Here is an 18,698-nt window from a genome sequence, read left to right as displayed (position 1 = left end):
CCTTGCTTCAGGGCTGCAGTGCGCAGGGCATGGCAGCCAGACAAGTCCACCCTCCCCCTTTAAGAGCTGACCGGCGCCAGAGTGTCTGCCGTCAATCAGCAACTCGCCGCACCTGCACTGCGCCCGCCCTCGGGGGTATCGCCCCGGACCGCAGGCTTAGCGCCTAATGATAGTCGTGCATCACCTGTTTTAGCACAGCAGCAACCTCTTGGGGCGATGCGACTGAATATCGGCGAAGGTGGCGCGAACTTGCGCCGGGCGCAAACTTTAGCGGCCGCCCGACTGTAGCGCCCCGAACGTGGCTATACTGAATTTCTAGGCCATGGTGTTAGGGAAATTGATGGGATTGAAGGCCGATAAATCCCCAGGGCCTGATAATCTACATCCTAGGGTACTTAAGGAAGTGGCCCTAGAAATAGTAGATGCATTGCTGATCATCTTCCAACATTCGATGGAATCTGGAACAGTACCCATGGATTGGAGGGTAGCTAATGTTACCCCACTATTCAAAAAAGGTGGTAGAGAGAAAACGGGGAATTACAGACCGGTAAGCCTGACATCGGTAGTGGGGAAAATGCTAGAGTCCATTATAAAAGATGTAATAGCAGAGCACTTGGAAAACAGTGACAGGATCGGACAAAGTCAACATGGATTTACAAAAGGTAAATCGTGCTTGACTAATCTACTGGAATTTTTTTTGAGGATGTAACTGGTAAAATAGATATGGGAGAACCAGTGGATGTAGTGTATTTGAACTTGCAGAAGGCTTTCGATAAGGTCCCGCATAAGAGATTAGCGTGTAAAGTTAAGGCACATGGGATTGGGGGCAAGGTATTGACTTGGATAGAGAACTGGTTGGCAGACAGAAAGCAAAGAGTTGGAATAAACGGATCTTTTTCCGAGTGGCAGGCAGTGACCAGTGGGGTACCGCAGGGATTGGTCCTTGGACCCCAGCTATTCACAATATATATTAATGATGATCTAGACAAGGGAACTAGATGTAATATCTCCAAATTTGCAGACGACACAAAGCTGGGTGGGCGTGTGTGCAGTGAGGAGGATGCCGAGAAACCCCAGGATGATTTGGACAGGCTGGGTGATTGGGCAGAAGCATGGCAGATGCAATATAACGTGGATAAATGTGAGGTTATCCACTTCGGTGGCAAAAACAGGAAGGCAGATTAGTATCTGAATGGCAATAGATTGGGAGAAGGGGAAGTGCAACGAGACCTGGGTATCCTTGTGCACCAGTCACTGAAGGTAAGCATGCAGGTGCAGCAGGCGGTTAAGAAGGCAAATGGTATGTTGGCCTTCGTAGCGAGAGGGTTTGAGTACAGGAACAAGGATGTCTTGCTGCAGTTGTACAGGGCCTTGGTGAGACCACACCTTGAGTATTGTGTGCAGTTTTGGTCGCCTTATCTGAGGAAGGATGTTCTTGCCATGGAAGGAGTTCAGCGAAGATTCACCAGGCTGATACCTGGGATGGCAGGAATGACGTATGAGGAGAGATTGTGTCGATTGGGCTTATACTCGCTGGAGTTTAGAAGAATGAGAGGGGATCTCATTGAAACTTATAAAATTCTGACAGGACTGGACAGACTAGATGCAGGAAGGATGTTCCCGATGGTCGGGGAGTCCAGAACCAGGGGTCACAGCCTAAGGATAAGGGGTAAGCCATTTAGGACTGAGATGAGGAGGAATTTCTTCACCCAGTGAGTGGTGAACCTGTGAAATTCTCTACCACAGAAGGCAGTAGAGGCCAATTCATTAAATATATTCAAGAAGGAGTTGGATATATTTCTTAAGGCTAAAGGGATCAAGGGATATGGGGAGAAAGCAGGGACCGGGTACTGAATTTGGATGATCAGCCATGATCGCATTGAGTGGCAGAGCAGGCTCGAGGGGCCGAATGGCCTACTCCTGCTCCTATCTTCTATGTTTCTATAAGCAGTTAATAAAACGACTCGAAGGATTCAAGAACAGATAGGTCAGGAAGCCTTGATTGAGGAAAATATATTTGAAGCAAACAACTGAGACTGTTTAAGTAAATAGTCTGATCTTGGAGGGTTCAACAACAGATACGTCATGAGGTCTTATCTATGACGTGTACCTTTTTGATGCCGGCAAATAATAATAATAATCAACTTTATTGTCATTGTTAGTGCACAAGTGCAGTACAACGAAATGTAGGCTTGCGGCTCCCGAGAGTGTACATTTAGATTAAGACTAAGTTGTATAAAGGAACCTGGTTTTCAACAGTTAGTTGGAGAGCTCGAACGATACAGAAACCGAAAAGCTACATTATAGATTGATCACCTATGCTCTATATGAATAAAGTCTGTTCCGTACACTCCACCGTCAAGCGTGTCATTGTGAACCGTCGAAGGAAGGAGGTTGACTAACTGTTGATCCAGCATCAAGTTGCTGATACTAACTAATCTTGGTTTTCTGATTTAGGGTTTATCCATTAATTAGACAACGGCACTAAGAGCAGATCCTCCTCGCTCACAAAATTCAAGCAGGACAAGCTTCAGGTCGCCAGCCCTGGTTGGATGTATTCTGGAGGTTTCATCACAGACATCCCGCCTCCAACCGCCCCGCCCAGCCAAACAGACTTTTTTCCCCCCGTCTCCAATATTTTTATAATTACAATACGAAAGTATTCAAAGAAATTGAAAAAATGCACACTTTTTGTGAATGCCCCATGATTTCTTTTTTCCCCAGGTTGCTCTCAGTAGTGGAGATTAATCTTTAATTTCTGGAGGATTGGTAACCTGAGGCAAGCTAGTAAACAAGGACTGAGTTCCCTGAGCTTCGGGGGCCAGATTGCCAGGGCTTGGAGGACTGCATGTGGCCACAGTTTGCACACCCCTGTTGTAGTTCATTGAACAAGTGGATCCCAACAGTGTCGGACAATTGCATGAATAAGCTCCAGTGCAATTGGAGGAGAGGGACTGTGTGAATGAGGTTCAAAGGGAGGGGGAGGGGGGCGGGGGTTGTAGCAAAAGATGTCAATTTCAGAAACCTGCGAAGTTCTTCTTCTTAGGCGGAACCGAGGATGACTTGCTTCCACATTAAAAATGAGTTCGCAGGTGACTGATGAGACCAATGCGGGACCTACAGTCTCTGTCACAGGTGGGGCAGACGGTGGTTGAAGGGGCGGGAGGGTGGGGTGCTTGGGTTGACGTGTGCTTCTTGCGCTTGGCTTCCGCTTACTCCTGGCGAAGAGACTCGAGGTGTTCGGCGCCTTCCCGGATGCTTCTCCTCCACTTTGTGCGGTCTTGGGCCAGGGATTCCCAGGTGTCGGTGGGGATGTTGCACTTTTTCAAGGAGGCTTTGAGGTGTCCTTGAAGCGTTTCCTCTGCCCACCTGGGGCTTTCTTGCCGTGCCGGAGCTCCAAGTAGAGCGCTTGTTTTGGGAGTCTCGCATCGGGCATGCGGACAATGTGACCCGTCCATCGTAGCTGATCGAGCGTGGTCAAAGCTTCGATGCTGGGGATGTTGGCCTGAGCAAGAACACTGACGTTGGTGCGCCTATTCTGCCAATGGATTTTCGGGATCTTGCGGAGGCAGCATTGGTGGTACCTCTCCAGTGCTTTGAGGTGCCTGCTGTACATGGTCCATGTCTCTGAGGCATACAGCAGGGCGGGTTACATTGTCATTGTGAATCAAGCCCACTTCCAGATTATTAACTTCTCCAAACCAGTTCCTCCTTGATGTCACCAAAACATTGTCACAGATCCGCAGCAATGCAAATTATGTTCCTGATAACTGTTTTCATTTATGACTGGAGCAGGGAGTGGAGTTCAGTAATAATTTCCCCCATCCTCTATCTGTTGCTGTTGATGTGGGTTGCAACAGGAAGTGAGCTTGCTCGCTGTGTCTATGCTGTTGTGAGATCATTATCTATTCTGGCCAGTGGCTAATTTTGGAGGCAGTGCAGCCGGGCAGGTATCTGCAGAGTCTGCGAGCCGTTACTGCTCTTGCAGGGTTTGTGTTTCAGTGGAGTTAGAGGCAGTGCAGCTCTTTGACTGAAGAGCCGCAGAGTTTTAGAAATTATTCAGCGGTGGGCAACAAGAACTCCGAGTGCTGTCGCCCAGAGGGACAGAGAATGCTGACGCGCAGCTACAGAGTACGCTCCTCAAACCGTGGGGTCAGGTGAGTAGCAGAGCTCCCAGGATCGCTCCCACCTATTGACAGACAGACAGCCAAGTCATTTATAATCTGTGATACTTGCCGACCGTGAGAACCAATGCCAACCCACCAGCTCTTAGTACAGTACAGATTACTGCTGGAGACAACTCGCCTCCCGACTGTGTCCTATCTCCTTGCCCCTTTCCCTTCTGAAGCTCTGAGGTACCATCAGCCGTTGCCCAGCCAAGGCAGTGTTGTGATTATGTTTATTTAAGATTACATTGGCACCAGCATACTCGTGGAAAAACCGTACTTCAAGAAATGTGCTTCAATACTGTGTGACATTCTAATTCATCACCATCACTATTGACAGACCTGTACCCAACAGTACTGTACCCCTGTATTATACAGTGGCAGACCTGTACCCAACAGTGCTGTACCGCAGTGTTATACAGTGACAGTACTGTACCCAACAGTACTGTACCCCAGTGTTATACAGTGACAGACCTGTACCCACCAGTACCGTTCCCCAGTGTTATACAGTGACAGTACTGTACCCAACAGTACTGTGCCCGTGTTATACAGTGACAGACCTGTACCCAACAGTACCGTACCCCAGTGTTATACAGTGACAGTACTGTACCCAACAGTACTGTACCCCAGTGTTATACAGTGACAGACCAGTACCCAACAGTACTGTGCCCCAGTGTTATAAAGTGACAGACCTGTACCCAACAGTACTGTACCCCAGTGTTATGCAGTGACAGTACTGTACCCAACAGTACTGTACCCCAGTGTTATGCAGTGACAGTACTGTACCCCAGTGTTATGCAGTGACAGTACTGTACCAACAGTACTGTACCCCATTGTTATACAGTGACAGTACTGTACCCCAGTGTTATGCAGTGACAGTACTGTACCAACAGTACTGTACCCCATTGTTATACAGTGACAGTACTGTACCCAACAGTACTGTACCCCATTGTTATACAGTGACAGTACTGTACCCAACAGTACTGTACCCCAGTGTTATGCAGTGACAGTACTGTACCCAACAGTACTGTACCCCAGTGTTATGCAGTGACAGTACTGTACCCCAGTGTTATGCAGTGACAGTACTGTACCCCAGTGTTATGCAGTGACAGTACTGTACCCCAGTGTTATGCAGTGACAGTACTGTACCCCAGTGTTATGCAGTGACAGTACTGTACCCCAGTGTTATGCAGTGACAGTACTGTACCCCAGTGTTATGCAGTGACAGCACTGTACCCCAGTGTTATGCAGTGACAGACCTGTGCCCAACAGTACTATACCCCAGTGCTTGCTGCAGCTCCTTAAAGTGACAGGGCCATTGTTAAAGGGGAAGAAGCTTCTTCTGAGGTCTTGAATGAAATGTGGAAGTGGCTTTGAATGAGCCTAGCTTCATTGTGGAAGGTTGGGAGACGTGGAGTGGCCGTTTCTTAATGCTCTCAGTCCTCCTGACCCCTGCTGCTACAGTTCCCCACCCTCACCAGAAATCCTTTTGGTCTTGAGTATCAGTGATTGAAGGGCAGGTAGGAGTTGAAATCAGTCAGAGTCCCAAACGTTGATTCCTCCCCCTCCCCTGTGTCATTAACATGTGATGGGGTGACCAATAGGTGGAAGGGGAGGGAAGTTCAGAGGGCAGTTTCAGGGATAGAGGGGTGGCGGTAGGTCTTCTCACTCTATTTTCCTCAGAACATCACTCAGCGACCGCACAGAAACCGATGAGTTCCTGGAGAAAACGCCAGGTTAAAACTCAGTTGTCTCAAACTCGTTTTGGACAGAGGATCAGATTTTGTATCTTCAGTCCAGTCTGTTGAGGATAGGAGAGCCGGTAATGGAGTTTGAGAGTTATATATCAGTGCAGGAACAGAAATGCAGTGTGCTGTTACCTCAGCCATAGGCAGTAACGCAGTGTGTAAACCCTGTTAATTCAGGGATAGGCAGTAATTTAGTGGAAATGTGCTCTTGGTTCAGTTATATGTGTCCGTCTGTTAATGTGTGACATTCCCCTGGATGCATTACAGGAAGGTTGTATCCTCCAGCTAAACATCGGCTGGAAGAAATAACCTTCCTGTAATGCATCCAAGGGAGTGTTGGACCAAAGCCATCCTCTTTGGCTCCTGCAAAAAAAAAACCCAGACCCTTGCTACTAACTCCAGCGCCCACACTGGTTACTGCCTCAGACTGAACCAAGTTGTTTGCAACCTCAGCATCCTGTTCTACTCCAAACTGAACTTCAGATCCCATATCCTCTCCATCACAAAGGTCGCCTACTTCCATCTCCATAACATCAGCCACATCTGCACCATCTTCGCTCATCTGCCGTTGCAACCCTCAGCCATGCCTTTGTCACCTCCAGTGCTTTCCTGCACAGCCTCCCATCCTCCATAAACCTCCTCCTACAGGAAACTTTGTGATATCTGGCACCGACGGGACCAGCGTGTTGCTGATCTATCAAAACTGCCGGACATACAAAGTTAATGTTGAAGCATACGGAGGTTTTCATCTCCGTATCTGACAACAAACACTGTTGCTTAGCAACAGCTTCTAAAGAGTCGGCTGCAGCTGCAAGCGTCTCTAGCTGAAGCTGTTGCTATAGCTACAGACCTTGCAGTGCCTGACTGGGGAAAAAAAAAGAACGAGAACTAAAAAAACTTATAGAAAACGGCTCCTGATTTTTGCCGTTAGATCGAGTATTCCGGACATACAACCTCCGGATAAACCAAAGTTTCCTGTATAAATCTCTGCAGCCCATATCACATCCGGCACTACGTCCCGCTCATCCATCACCCCTGTCCTTGTTAACCTACATTTTACCCCAGCTCTTCCCCCACGCCGCACCCCACCCACCGCAGCCGTACCTCTGATTTAAAATTCTCATCCTTGTGTTTGAATCTCTTGATGACCTCCCTGTCTCTGTAACTTCCTCCAGCCTTACAAACCCCCTGAACTCGCCACTCTTCTGACTTCAGTTGCTTGTACATACACACCCACCCTTTGCCCCACCATTGGTGCCTGTGCTTTCAGCCGCCTCGGCCCCGTGCACTGGAATTCCCTAAACCCCTCTGCCTCCCCTTCCTGCTTTAAGATCCTCTTTGACCAAGCATTTGGTCACTCCTCCTACTATTTCCTCTTTTGGCTCAGTGTCTGTTTTCCTCATTCACTCTGTGAAGCACTTTGGGATATTTTTCTACATTAAAGACCCTATATATATGAATGCAAGTTGTTGTTTTTATTGTAACGCCGTCACTCTCCCTCAAAGCAGTGATGACCTCAGAGTATTTGTACAACTTCCAGTTTTAAATAGGTGGCATCAAGGCGTTGAATGTAATGGTTTGAGGAACATTTTGTCAACTCAGACTTCAACACAGCATCAGCACCTCACCACTGCACTGTCCCACGGCCCGGCCTCTTCAGAGCAGCTCCGCATAGACCGGCATCTTAAGAGTGGCCCCGCCCAGGCCTATTTGCAGTGTTTGTTTATAAAGTCTAGGTTGAATATATTGGCTGTGAAGCGGATCGCTCTGTTTATGTCGTTGTTACACAAAGATACAACGCATAGCTTCACAGAAGTTTCTTCGCTCTCAGGGAATGTGTGTGGGAATGTGCAGCCCACTGTCCTTGTAGTCAGTCCCCCTCTTCAACGGTGTGAGCACCATCCAGATTCAGATAGTTGCCAATAATTTTGAAGAATGGAGACTGGAGAGTGAAAGGTCGGTTTTTGACTTCTGCACTTTAAAAAAAATTTTGCTGTGTGCAGACTCGATCGACGCCCATCTGCTACATTTATAAGCAGACCCCATCCCAGCTGGGTATGGATTGCACCAAGAGTGCAGCCCTAGTCTTTAGTCAGTGGGGTTGTTCAGTGTGTGACCTGGTGAATCGGGGCCTGGTGATTCGTACACCTGATGTATTTTTATTCGATCTCGGTTGCTTGACTTGTTTTCCTTTCACTGAATTTTACTGTCTGCGTTTCTTGCTTTTAATTCTCTTCCTTCATTTCCATTTCCTCATTAAAAGTTGAACTGTGTTTCAAGCTGTCCGACGGTGGCCTGGAATCGTGAGTGGCTCCTTGATTTGTTCCCTTCCCCACCCCCCGGCCACTCTCTGCCACATGTACCGTGCCCGGCTACATGGACCATCCAGTCAGATTCGCAGGGTGGCGGCCAGTAATTCGGTTCATCGAAAGTTGGGCAGTTTACTGAAATTGGGGGCAGATTTCGGATTTGTGTCTGCACAACCAGCCCCGTTTCTACCTGTTGTATGCATGAAGGTATCTGTTGCCTATTTGGGTGTCCACGGTCAGACCTGTTTAGTGCAGGCACCCAGCGTACTTGAAAATGCTCCATCCTGTCTGGGTTTTGGACCAGGCAGTGTGACAGTGCGGCACTGCAGTTAATGGGACAGAAACACCAGCTAGTTGGGAGCTGTACAAGGTAAGTGTAAGACATCTCAAACTGCAGTACGGCGGATGTGTTTGACCAGCACTTGGCATCCTGAATCGTCAGGGAGGAGTTTAATGGGATTTATGAAGCAGGAGATTGGGTCATTTTTCAGGAGTCACTAAAGTTATAAACCAGAGCGATGTACAGGAAACTTTGTTATATCCAGCACCGTCGGGACCGAGCTGTTGCCTATCAAAACTGACGGACATACAAAGTTAATGTTGAAGCATACGGAGGTTTTCATCTCCGTATCTGACAACAAACACAGCTTCAAACAGTCGGCCCGTACCTTGGAAGCATCTCTGTAGCTTAGCAACAGCTTCAGAGAGACTTTCCAGAGCCCGACTGTTGAAAACAAAGCCACGAGAAGAAAACAAAGCCACGAGAAGAAAAAAAACCTAACAAAACGGCTCCTGATTTCTGCCGGTAGATCGAGGTTTCCAGACATACAACCTCCGGATAAACCAAAGTCTCCTGTAATAGCTATGGGATGTCACTACGGTGATTACTACAACCATTCCGGCCTCTTCTCCTCATATTATTACCTCTTTTTGTGAGGCAGCCTATGGCTGAATATCCAGCTGAAGCTTCTGTTTTAAACGCATTTCTCCAAAAGGCTGTGGGAATGATTTAAAAGCAGCAAAACCAGCAGCAGCCACTCACTGCACATTGGTGATGGTCAGGAGGTTGGCAGGGCCTCCACTAACTCCTGACGAGATGGCGTCAGGACCATCGACCTGTGGTTTCACAGAAATAAATAGAGGGGGGTGTAAAACACTTTGGTCTTTAAAACTGGAAATCCTGGTGGCTGGTTCATATATTTTTAGTATTTCCATTCAAGCCACTCATGACCCAGCCTGTCCTGTGAGAGAACCAGAGGCATTGGCAGCCCGAGCACTGCCCCGTGCCCAGGTGGCTGCGTGGAGATGCCCTCGCGCTTTAGGTGGCACAGATTCTGTCTCGGTGTGGCACAATGCCTAATCGTTTCTTTCACTATTAACAAGCCGGTGACTGGGGGCCAAGCAGAATTTTGTAAGTGGAAAGACTGCTCGTGACAGTTCCTTCTCCGAACCATTCCACTAACTCAGGGTGCTTACATAGTTGGCCAGCAAGTGCTGCTGACTGCAGACGGGGAGGAAAGGGGCAGTCGCTGCATTGACCTCAAAGACGCCAATTGGTCCAGAGGTCATGGGTCAGAGCTGTGCTTTATTCTCATCTTTGGGGGATCCAATTTCTGAAGCCTCTATGAAATTAGCCGAGGCCCTGAGTAATGTCGCTTCCCTTGCCTGGTTGTTGAAGAGCTGCTCGCTGTCGTATAAGAGGTGGGAAGAATGGATGCAAGAGCTCCTGACAGTTCTTGTTTGGCTGCGGAGGAGAACATCAAAGCCTCGCAGTGTTCATTGTCCGACTGCCGAATCTTTCGGCTAATCCCTGACTGATGCTCTCTGCATGGGATGTTTAACGATACAAGATGCAGCTTTAGTGATTGCTGCTGTCGGAGGGAGGGGCAAGCTTAGAGGCAGCGGGGGAGGTCACAGCCGACAGTGAGAATTCATCAGAAACCTTAATCAGCTCCATAATTAATCTGCCCATATCATAAGACACAAACTAAAAGTGGAAAAGAGTTTTATCTTAACATCAGGAGTTTGACATCTGATTTGCATCTTAGAAATTTTTGGATAATCCACTTAAAAACCAGTGTGTCCAGTTCAAACTGACCGGTAGGAATGAGGTGTTGATGATTACAACGTTTGCACCGCGATTACAATGTTTGCACTGCGACACCTCTCCACTCCAGCCCCGTTATCGACCGTTCCCAGTTTAGTTATCAGCTGTTAACTGCATCGGGGACTCATCCACCCTCCACTCTCCCACAGAGCAGTGGCTGAAAATGCAGTCTTTTCAGATCCGTAACTTTCCTGATAATGTCACCCTGACGTGGATTGCAGTGTGTGCCCGTGCGTCCGGCCAGATTGCTTGTTGGTGAGATGCACAGAGACGGTACTGATGCCAGTTCTCAAATTCAGTACTTGTTGGTGTCGGAGATCGCTCGGCCCTTGCACACGTCCTGTTTAACTGAGCTGCTTTTCAATGTGTCATGTGTGCTTTTTATTTGTGCATTTGCCCGGGGTCCGGTTTGTAGCTCGGCAGATCGCAGCATGCGTGTGTGTGTGTGCGCGTGGGTGGTATTGAGCTCACTACCCGAAGGATAGGAGTGCAGAAGCTCAGACTGGTAACCTGCGCTGCCCTTGGTGCTTAACATCCCCTGTTTCTGCCTGTACAGGTGCTGTGAGTGTAACATTTCGCTCTCTCACTGGTATTACGAGAAGGAGGGACGGCTCTACTGCAAGAAGGACTACTGGGCCCGATTTGGGGAGCTGTGCCATGGCTGCTGCGAGCGTATCACCAAAGGGCTGATCATGGTAAGGGGCCTACACGGGTGGGGGGGGCAGCAATAGGTTTTACATGTCTTCCCTGAAATGCAGGGACACACACATTAACGCTGCTCTCTGACCCTCACATAGCCCTTTCACTGATCAGAAGTCTCCAGATCTCCTAAAATAAAGCATCTGGAATTGACAGCTGGACGTTGTTGGCAGATGTAACAACAACAACAACTTGTATTTATATAGCGCCTTTAAGGTAGTAAAACGTCCAAGGCACTTTACAGGAGTGTTTTAAGAGAAAAAAATTTGACACCGAGCCACATAAGGATAAATTAGGGCAGGTGACCAAAAGCTTGGTCAAAGAGGTAGGTTTTAAGGAGCGTCTTAAAGGAGGAAAGAGAGGTAGCGAGGCGGAGAAGTTTAAGCAGGGAATTCCAGAGCTTAGGGCCTAGGCAACAGAAGGCACGGCCACCAAAGGGTGAGCGATTATAATCAGGGATGCTCAAGAGGGCAGAATTAGAGGAGCGCAGATATCTCTGGGGCGGCGGGGGGGAGTGGCTGAATGATATTACAGAGATAGGGAGGGGCGAGGCCATGGAGAGATTTGAAAACAAGGATGAGAATTTTAAAATTGAGAATGCATGGAGTCATCCTGTACAGCTGCCACTGGAACGCAAATGGGTACAGCTCCGGTTGTGAAGCTGGAGTGAAATGAATTGAATTCCGTTCTTTTCTTGGCAACACAGATGCACGTGGAGTGTCTGGTGTATCCACTGGGCAGAAATCACCAACACCTCTCAACAATGCAAGGTGACTCCCAGCACCTTGAGCAATCTCAGCATACAGTAAAGAAAAGTTTACTGGGCCTTGGAATGTATAGTCGGGGACAGAAGTGTAAATCCCAGAAAGTGATATTGACTGTACAAGGCACTGGCACACCAGATCTAGAGAACTGTGTCCAGTTCTGGTCCTCATAACAGTATAGATATCTCGGCATTGGCGGCAGTTCAGAAACCTGGCTTAAAGCAGCTGAGCTATGAGGAGAAGTCAGGGATTGTTTACTCTGGTGATGAGCAGGCTCGGGGGAAGAGGTTATGTAAGATCCTTAAGATAACAGATAAATTGAACCCCAATAATCTAATCTAGGGAGACGGAGCCGAGCCTAGAAGAGTGGAAATGCATGGGTAGTTTAGGTTTAAGTAGCTGATGAAGAGCCTGGTGTATGTGTGGAATTTTGCCCAAGGAGGCAGATAGTGTGGAAAAATTGAAGGTAAAATTGGAGATGGTTCAGGTAGTGGGCAACTGAGGGAGGCTAGTTTTGGGGATTGGCAGAATGGACTGCAGAGTCTTTTCCAGTCCTGAGCTTGTGTGTACCCCCTGAAACACCAGGACCTCCAATCACCATAGCAACCTCAACCACCCTAGCGACACCAGCACCTCAACCACCCTAATGACAACATCAACAATATCAGTACGTCCGACCATCTCAACACCTCCAGCACCACTGACAACCTGAGCACTTCCAGCCATCCCTGGCAGCACCAATGTGACCAGCTGGATGTATCAATCAGCGCTGAGAATCTTTGTTGGTTTATCCTGCAGGTCGCTGGAGAACACAAGTACCACCCAGAATGCTTTGCGTGCCTGAAGTGCGGTGCATTTATTGGCGATGGAGACACATACGCCCTAGTAGAGCGCTCCAAACTCTACTGGTAAGAACTGAGTATGGAGATTGGACACTTCAAACCTGAAGGTGTCTTGTCAGTTACATTTGGTCTGTTTCGATGTGACGCTAAATGGGTAAACTGAAGGGGTTAATTCCACCTGAGTTTGTGATTGAAGACAGTCCCACTTATTTGTTCTGTAATAGTTTTATCAGTACTTTGTTGCACATTAAGAGGAGCATCAAGAACCAGTCGTTTTTTCGACACTTGGGGAGGGGAGGGACGGACAGCCAGTCGCACACGGCCAACACTCACAGCCATCAGTGTTGAATAATTGTAGGAGTATTGAACACTTCCCTGATGTGCTGAAATCTGACACCGTGCTGTTACATGGATTGTGTTGACATTAGAAAGCTGTGTTGGTAATATCGCCATGCATGCAGTTGGTTGCAGGCCTTCTATCTACAAACTTTAAAGATGTTTAAATTAGTCTGTGATTCTTGACCATTCTTCTAAATGTTGTAGAACAACAAGACGCGTTCCTCTTCAGTGTGTAATCAGTCCCGTCACGAGAGATCGGTGAGGAACAGCTCGGTTATAGTGTGTAGTGTTTGAGGCATCAGTTGCATTTCCAAACTGTTTTTTGAACAAAAAGCTTGGGGCTATGACAGTTCTTCATGTTGCCAGTTTTCTCCCTTCTCACCTCCTGCTAATCGACCAAAGGAGGCATCACAGCTAGCCACACCCACTCCTCACCCACTGACCACACGCTCGCACTCTCTGGGGAGCAGAGATCACTGGTTAGCAGTAGCAACAGGAGCTGAATTTTTTTTCTTCCTCCATTCCTCCCACCACCCACCTGCCCCCTGCCCCCAGCCATCCCAGCTGAGATCAGCTGTCTCCACATAGATCAAGGACTGAACATGGGATGTTCTAGTTCTTCTGCTTTGGAGCCAGACTGGCTGATGCCTTAGTGATGTGACTGTTAATCTTTCGCACAGTTTGGTAGCCATCTAGAGTGTTTTTGTGTTCTTGTATTTCACTTGTTCATTGTCTCTTCCGCAGTGGTTGCTGCTACTACCAGACGATAGTCACGCCCGTCATTGAACAGATCCTACCAGACTCTCCCTGCCCTCGGATTCCGCACACTGTGACATTGGTTTCAATCCCAGCCTCCACGGAGGGAAAGCGAGGCCTCTCTGTGTCTGTCGATCAGCCCTGCAGTCCCAGGAGCTGCTCTTCCGAGTATGTGCACACCGTACGGGTCAAGGAGTAAGTGAGAGTGATCACTATAATAGACAAGAGATTGTTGCTGTCATTAGCGGGGGTATGGCGGGGTGTTTATCTGCACCTTGACAGTTTACAGCCATTCTGCAGTCAGTGATCCCTCCTCAATTAGTGGGGGGAAGGCGGGGTGAGTGACTGGCAGGGACATTAGGTGTGAGCTTGTTTCCTTTCCTCAAGGTGCTGGTTTATACCTGAGTATGGGCCCTGCTGGACTTCACTCAGTATCTTGGTACGAGTGGCCACTATCCAAATGTGCTCCCAGGCAGTGAGTGTTGATGGGCTATTTGATCATGCAGGGCATCACTGTCCTCTCCCGATGGCCACACTCGTTCACTTCCCAGTAGCAGTGGCTGGTTAGCAGGGACCCGAGCTGATTTTTTGCCCTCGTGAGCAAGGGGATGCTGAATCCAGTTGTAGCACGCCCGCTACCACCACTGGGTAAGATCAACAAAGTCGAAGCAGGGAGCTCCTGGCCTATACAGCTCAGCTCCAGATTTTCTTTTTATTTTCTTTTTACTAACATTGATCGGGAGAGGTCGGCCTTGAAATCTGACGGCAGCTTGAACGCGTACCTCAGAATGACCTCGTCTACCCGGGTCAACACATCCCAGCGTTCACTGGTCGCTGTGGAATCCTGCAGCACCAGCTTGAGCAGAAACCTTGTGTCGGGGTACGATAACCCTTGAAACCTGCCACACATTGTGGGGTGAACGCTAGCCCTGCCAGATCTGAGTGCTATCAATACGTAGAGGTAACAAATGTAATCCAGCAATCCCAGTACAAGAGTTCAAAGTAACAGCCCCCTCCTGAGCTAGCTGGATGACAGAATTAACGGCACCGTAACTTCAGATTTTATCAAGTTTTCTCAGGAAAAAATACTGTTAATTTTTATTAGTAAATTGGGAACATATTCAGTACGTTCAATTGAGTAATATCAATAAACAACTGTACACTGGAGAAGGTGTTGAAGAGACACAACTAGTTCTGGGTGCAGCTGCGAGAAACTCTAGTGGCAGTAGCTTTGCTGGGCTGCAATAAGGATTACTACAGTTGTTAAGTCTGTGTGTTATAGTGCGAATTACTACACAGACCACAAGAGTAAATTGTAACAGGTCTTTACTAGTCGAAGGTCAGGGCGGAACTGCCCAATAAATCATTACACAGCACTTATATACCGGTGTGGTCACCACCGGTATTACAGTATACAGCAGCCAAGATAAAGTAGTGCAACTCTTAAAATAGTTCTCTTAAAGGTGGAACGGTTACATACACCACAACAGTAATGAGACTTTGAACATATTCCAGTTGGTGTTTTGCACTGTAAAGGCCAGGAGCAGCAGTCTGAATTTCTGGGTGTGGTGGTAGGATTATTGTGCACTGACCTCGCATTGTTTATTTTTTTCTGATAAAAGAAAGGCCTGGTTTAAAAGAGGTGGATAATCTAGTCATGGCATTAGGTTCATGCATCCCAATACCTGTGTAGTGTAATGTAGTGCTTTGTTTTCCTATTTGTTACTGAACTTCCCTGATTTCCCATAGCAATACTCATGGGAAATCTTGAGGTCTGGATCACAGCTGGCAAACGTTTAGATGCAAACCCAGCCTTTCCCGTGAAGAGCATTGCTCAGTACAACTTGTGGGGAAGTGGTCTAACTATCTTGAGATCATTTAGCAGTTAATTGTTGGAAGTTTCTCTAAATTGACAGCTGCTTGGCTCCACCCCTTGTTATCTTGACTTCTCATCTCAATATTGTAAGTAAAAAGGAGGAAATAACTAGCTTTTTTTCCTCACTTTTTTAAGATTGGATTTTTTTAAATTAATTTTCGGAATGTGGGTGTTGCAACCAAGACCGGCATTTCTTGCCCATCCCTAGTTGCCCTTGAGACGGTGGTGGTGGACCTTCTTGAACCACTGCAGTTTATGTGGCGAAGATACTCCCACAATGTTGTTAGAGAGTTCCAGGTTTTTGGCCAGCGACAATGAAGGCACGCCGATATAGCTCCAGGTCAGGATCATGTGTGGTTTGGAGGGGAACTTGAAGGGATTGGTGTTCCCATGCACCTGCTGCTCTTGTCCTTCTAGCTGGTGGAGATCGTGGGTTTGGGAGGTGCTGCCGAAAAAGCCTTGGCGAGTTGCTGCAGTGCATCCTGTGTATAGTACACACTGCAGCCACGTTGTGCCGGTGGTGGAGGGAGTGGCTGTTTAAGCCAGTGGATGCTTTATCCTGGATAGTGCCGAGCTTCTTGAGTGTTGTTGGAGCTGAGGGCAAGCGGAGAGTATTCCATCACACTCCAGACTTTTGCCTTGTAGGTAGTAGAGAGGCATGGAGGAGTCATAAGGTGAGCCACGCTCTGCAAACACCCAACCTTTGACCTGCTCTAGAAGCCAATGGCATTAATGTGGCTTGTGTGTATAGTGGTGATTTTTTTGTGTTTCATTCAAAGTGTGATGCCTGGAGTGTTACGATGCTATCAAAACTTTTGTATACATAAGTAGATCAATGAAGAACGTGAAATGGTCAATAGGCCCAACAAGACTGTCCCTTTATAACATACATAACACCCTTGCCTGCCTTCTCACCATATCCCCTGATCCCTTCTCTTAACACAACAGTGAAATGGGAGATGGCAGCCACATATAGCATGTGAGGAGTAGCAAGCATCAACTATAAATATTGGAGGAGAGTGAAGATTCCAACTATATATTGAGGGAAGGTGGTGGGAAGGGCCAATGTATCTAAAGGGTGAGTGGGATAAACCAACTGCACATAGTTGGGGAGTGGGAAGTGACACGGGGGGAGAGTTACTAACTGTATGCAGTGGTGGGTGGGGGGGAGAGAATGTTGACAACTACTGATGAAGGGTGATGCGGTCCAATGAATTAACTTGGTATTTGAACCCATCACCATAGTATATTATTTGTATAAATCACCTGTGCCCATTCCTTTCCTGAAAGTGAGGCCTACATTGGGTTGCAAGACATGGTTTGTGATGAATGCCAGAAGTTGGGAGTAGCTGTTTTCACTGAGTAAAGTTGTGATCAGTGCAGCCATCTTTAGTCGCCTGATGACCCTGACCACGTTCTTCCTTGTTGGTTCCATTTCTCTTCAGGGGGATTAGCAACTCTGGGATAATGTATTTCCCAATATTGTGTGGTGTTTGGTTATCTCTTGGTACGGTTCATGTTTAGTTTGCTCTTGTAATATAGAAACATAGAAGATAGGAGCAGGAGTAGGCCATTTGGCCCTTCGAGCCTGCTCCGCCATTCAATGAGATCATGGCTGATCATCCAAATTCAGTACCCTGTCCCTGCCTTCTCCCCATATCCCTTGATCCCTTTAGCCTCAAGAAATATATCCAACTCTTTCTTGAATATATTTAATGAACTGGCCTCCACCGCCCTCTGTGGCAGAGAATTCCACAGGTTCACCACTCTCTGGGTGAAGAAATTCCTCCTCATTTCAGTCCTAAATGGCTTACCCCTTATCCTTAGACTATGACCCCTGGTTCTGGACTCCCCGGCCATCAGAAACATCCTTTCTGCATCTAGTCTGTCCAGACCTGACAGAATTTTATAGGTTTCGATGAGATCCCCTCTCAATCTTCTAAACTCCAGTGAGTATAAGCCCAATTGACACAATCTCTCCTCGTACGTCATTCCTGCCATCCCAGGTATCAGCCTGGTGAATCTTCGCTGCACTCCCTCCATGGCAAAAACGTCCTTCCTCAGATAAGGCGACCAAAACTGCACACAATACTCAAGGTGCGGTCTCACCAAGGCCCTGTACAACTGCAGCAAGACATCCTTGTTCTTGTACTCGAACCCTCTTGCTACGAAGGCCAACATACCATTTGCCGCCTTAACCGCCTGCTGCACCTGCATGCTTACCTTCAGCGACTGGTGCACAAGAACACCCAGGTCTCTGCACTTCCCCTTCTCCCAATCTATTGCCATTCAAATAATAATCTGCCTTCCTGTTTTTGCCACCAAAGTGGATAACCTCACATTTATCCACATTATAGTGCATTTGCCATGTTTCTGCCCAATCACCCAACCTGTCCAAATCGTACTGGAGTTTCATGACATCCTCCTCACAGCATACCCTCCCACCCAGCTTTGTGTCATCTGCAAATTTGGAGATATTACATCCAATTCCCTCGTCCAGATCATTAATATATATTGTGAACAGCTGGGGTCCTAGGACCGATCCTTGCAGTACCCCACTAGTCACTGCCTGCCACTCGGAAAACGACCCGTTTATTCCAACTCTTTGCTTTCTGTCCGCCAACCAGTTCTCTATCCAAGTCAATACCGTGCCCCCAATCCCATGTGCCTTAATTTTGCACGCTAACCTCTTATGCGGGACCTTATCGAAAGCCTTCTGAAAGTCCAAATACACCACATCCACTGGTTCTCCCTTATCTATTTTACCAGTTACAGTAGATTAGTCAAGCATGATTTACCTTTTGTAAATCCATGTTGACTTTGTCCGATCCTGTCACTGCTTTCCAAGTGCTCTGCTATTACATCTTTTATAATGGACTCTAGCATTTTCCCCACTACCGATGTCAGGCTTACCGGTCTATAATTCCCCGCTTTTTCTCTGCCACCTTTTTTGAATAGTGGGGTAACATTAGCTACCCTCCAATCCATGGGTACTGTTCCAGAGTCTATCGAGTTCTGGAAGATAACCAGCAATGCATCTACTATTTCCAGGGCCACTTCCTTAAGTACCCTGGGATGTAGATTATCAGGCC

At 47.6% G+C, this 18,698-nt stretch overlaps 1 protein-coding gene across 1 annotated transcript in view; it reads left to right on the top strand.

Annotated features, from left to right (window-relative positions):
- The window catches only part of limk1a (LIM domain kinase 1a), an 83,183-nt gene that overhangs the window by 16,124 nt on the left and 48,361 nt on the right, over positions 1–18,698 (top strand). The window contains exons 3-5 of the mRNA XM_085964356.1: positions 10,887–11,025; positions 12,592–12,701; positions 13,719–13,925. Coding sequence (XP_085820482.1) covers positions 10,887–11,025; positions 12,592–12,701; positions 13,719–13,925 — 456 coding nt within the window. The remainder of the gene's footprint in view (positions 1–10,886; positions 11,026–12,591; positions 12,702–13,718; positions 13,926–18,698) is intronic.

Source organism: Somniosus microcephalus, chromosome 22 (assembly GCF_052327205.1).
Source record: "Somniosus microcephalus isolate GS21.2 chromosome 22, FLI_Smic_1.0, whole genome shotgun sequence".
NCBI classification, from domain to species: Eukaryota; Metazoa; Chordata; class Chondrichthyes; order Squaliformes; family Somniosidae; genus Somniosus; species Somniosus microcephalus.
The sequence above is the reverse complement of the archived record's forward strand: the minus strand, read 5'-3'. Positions and strand labels throughout refer to the sequence as shown.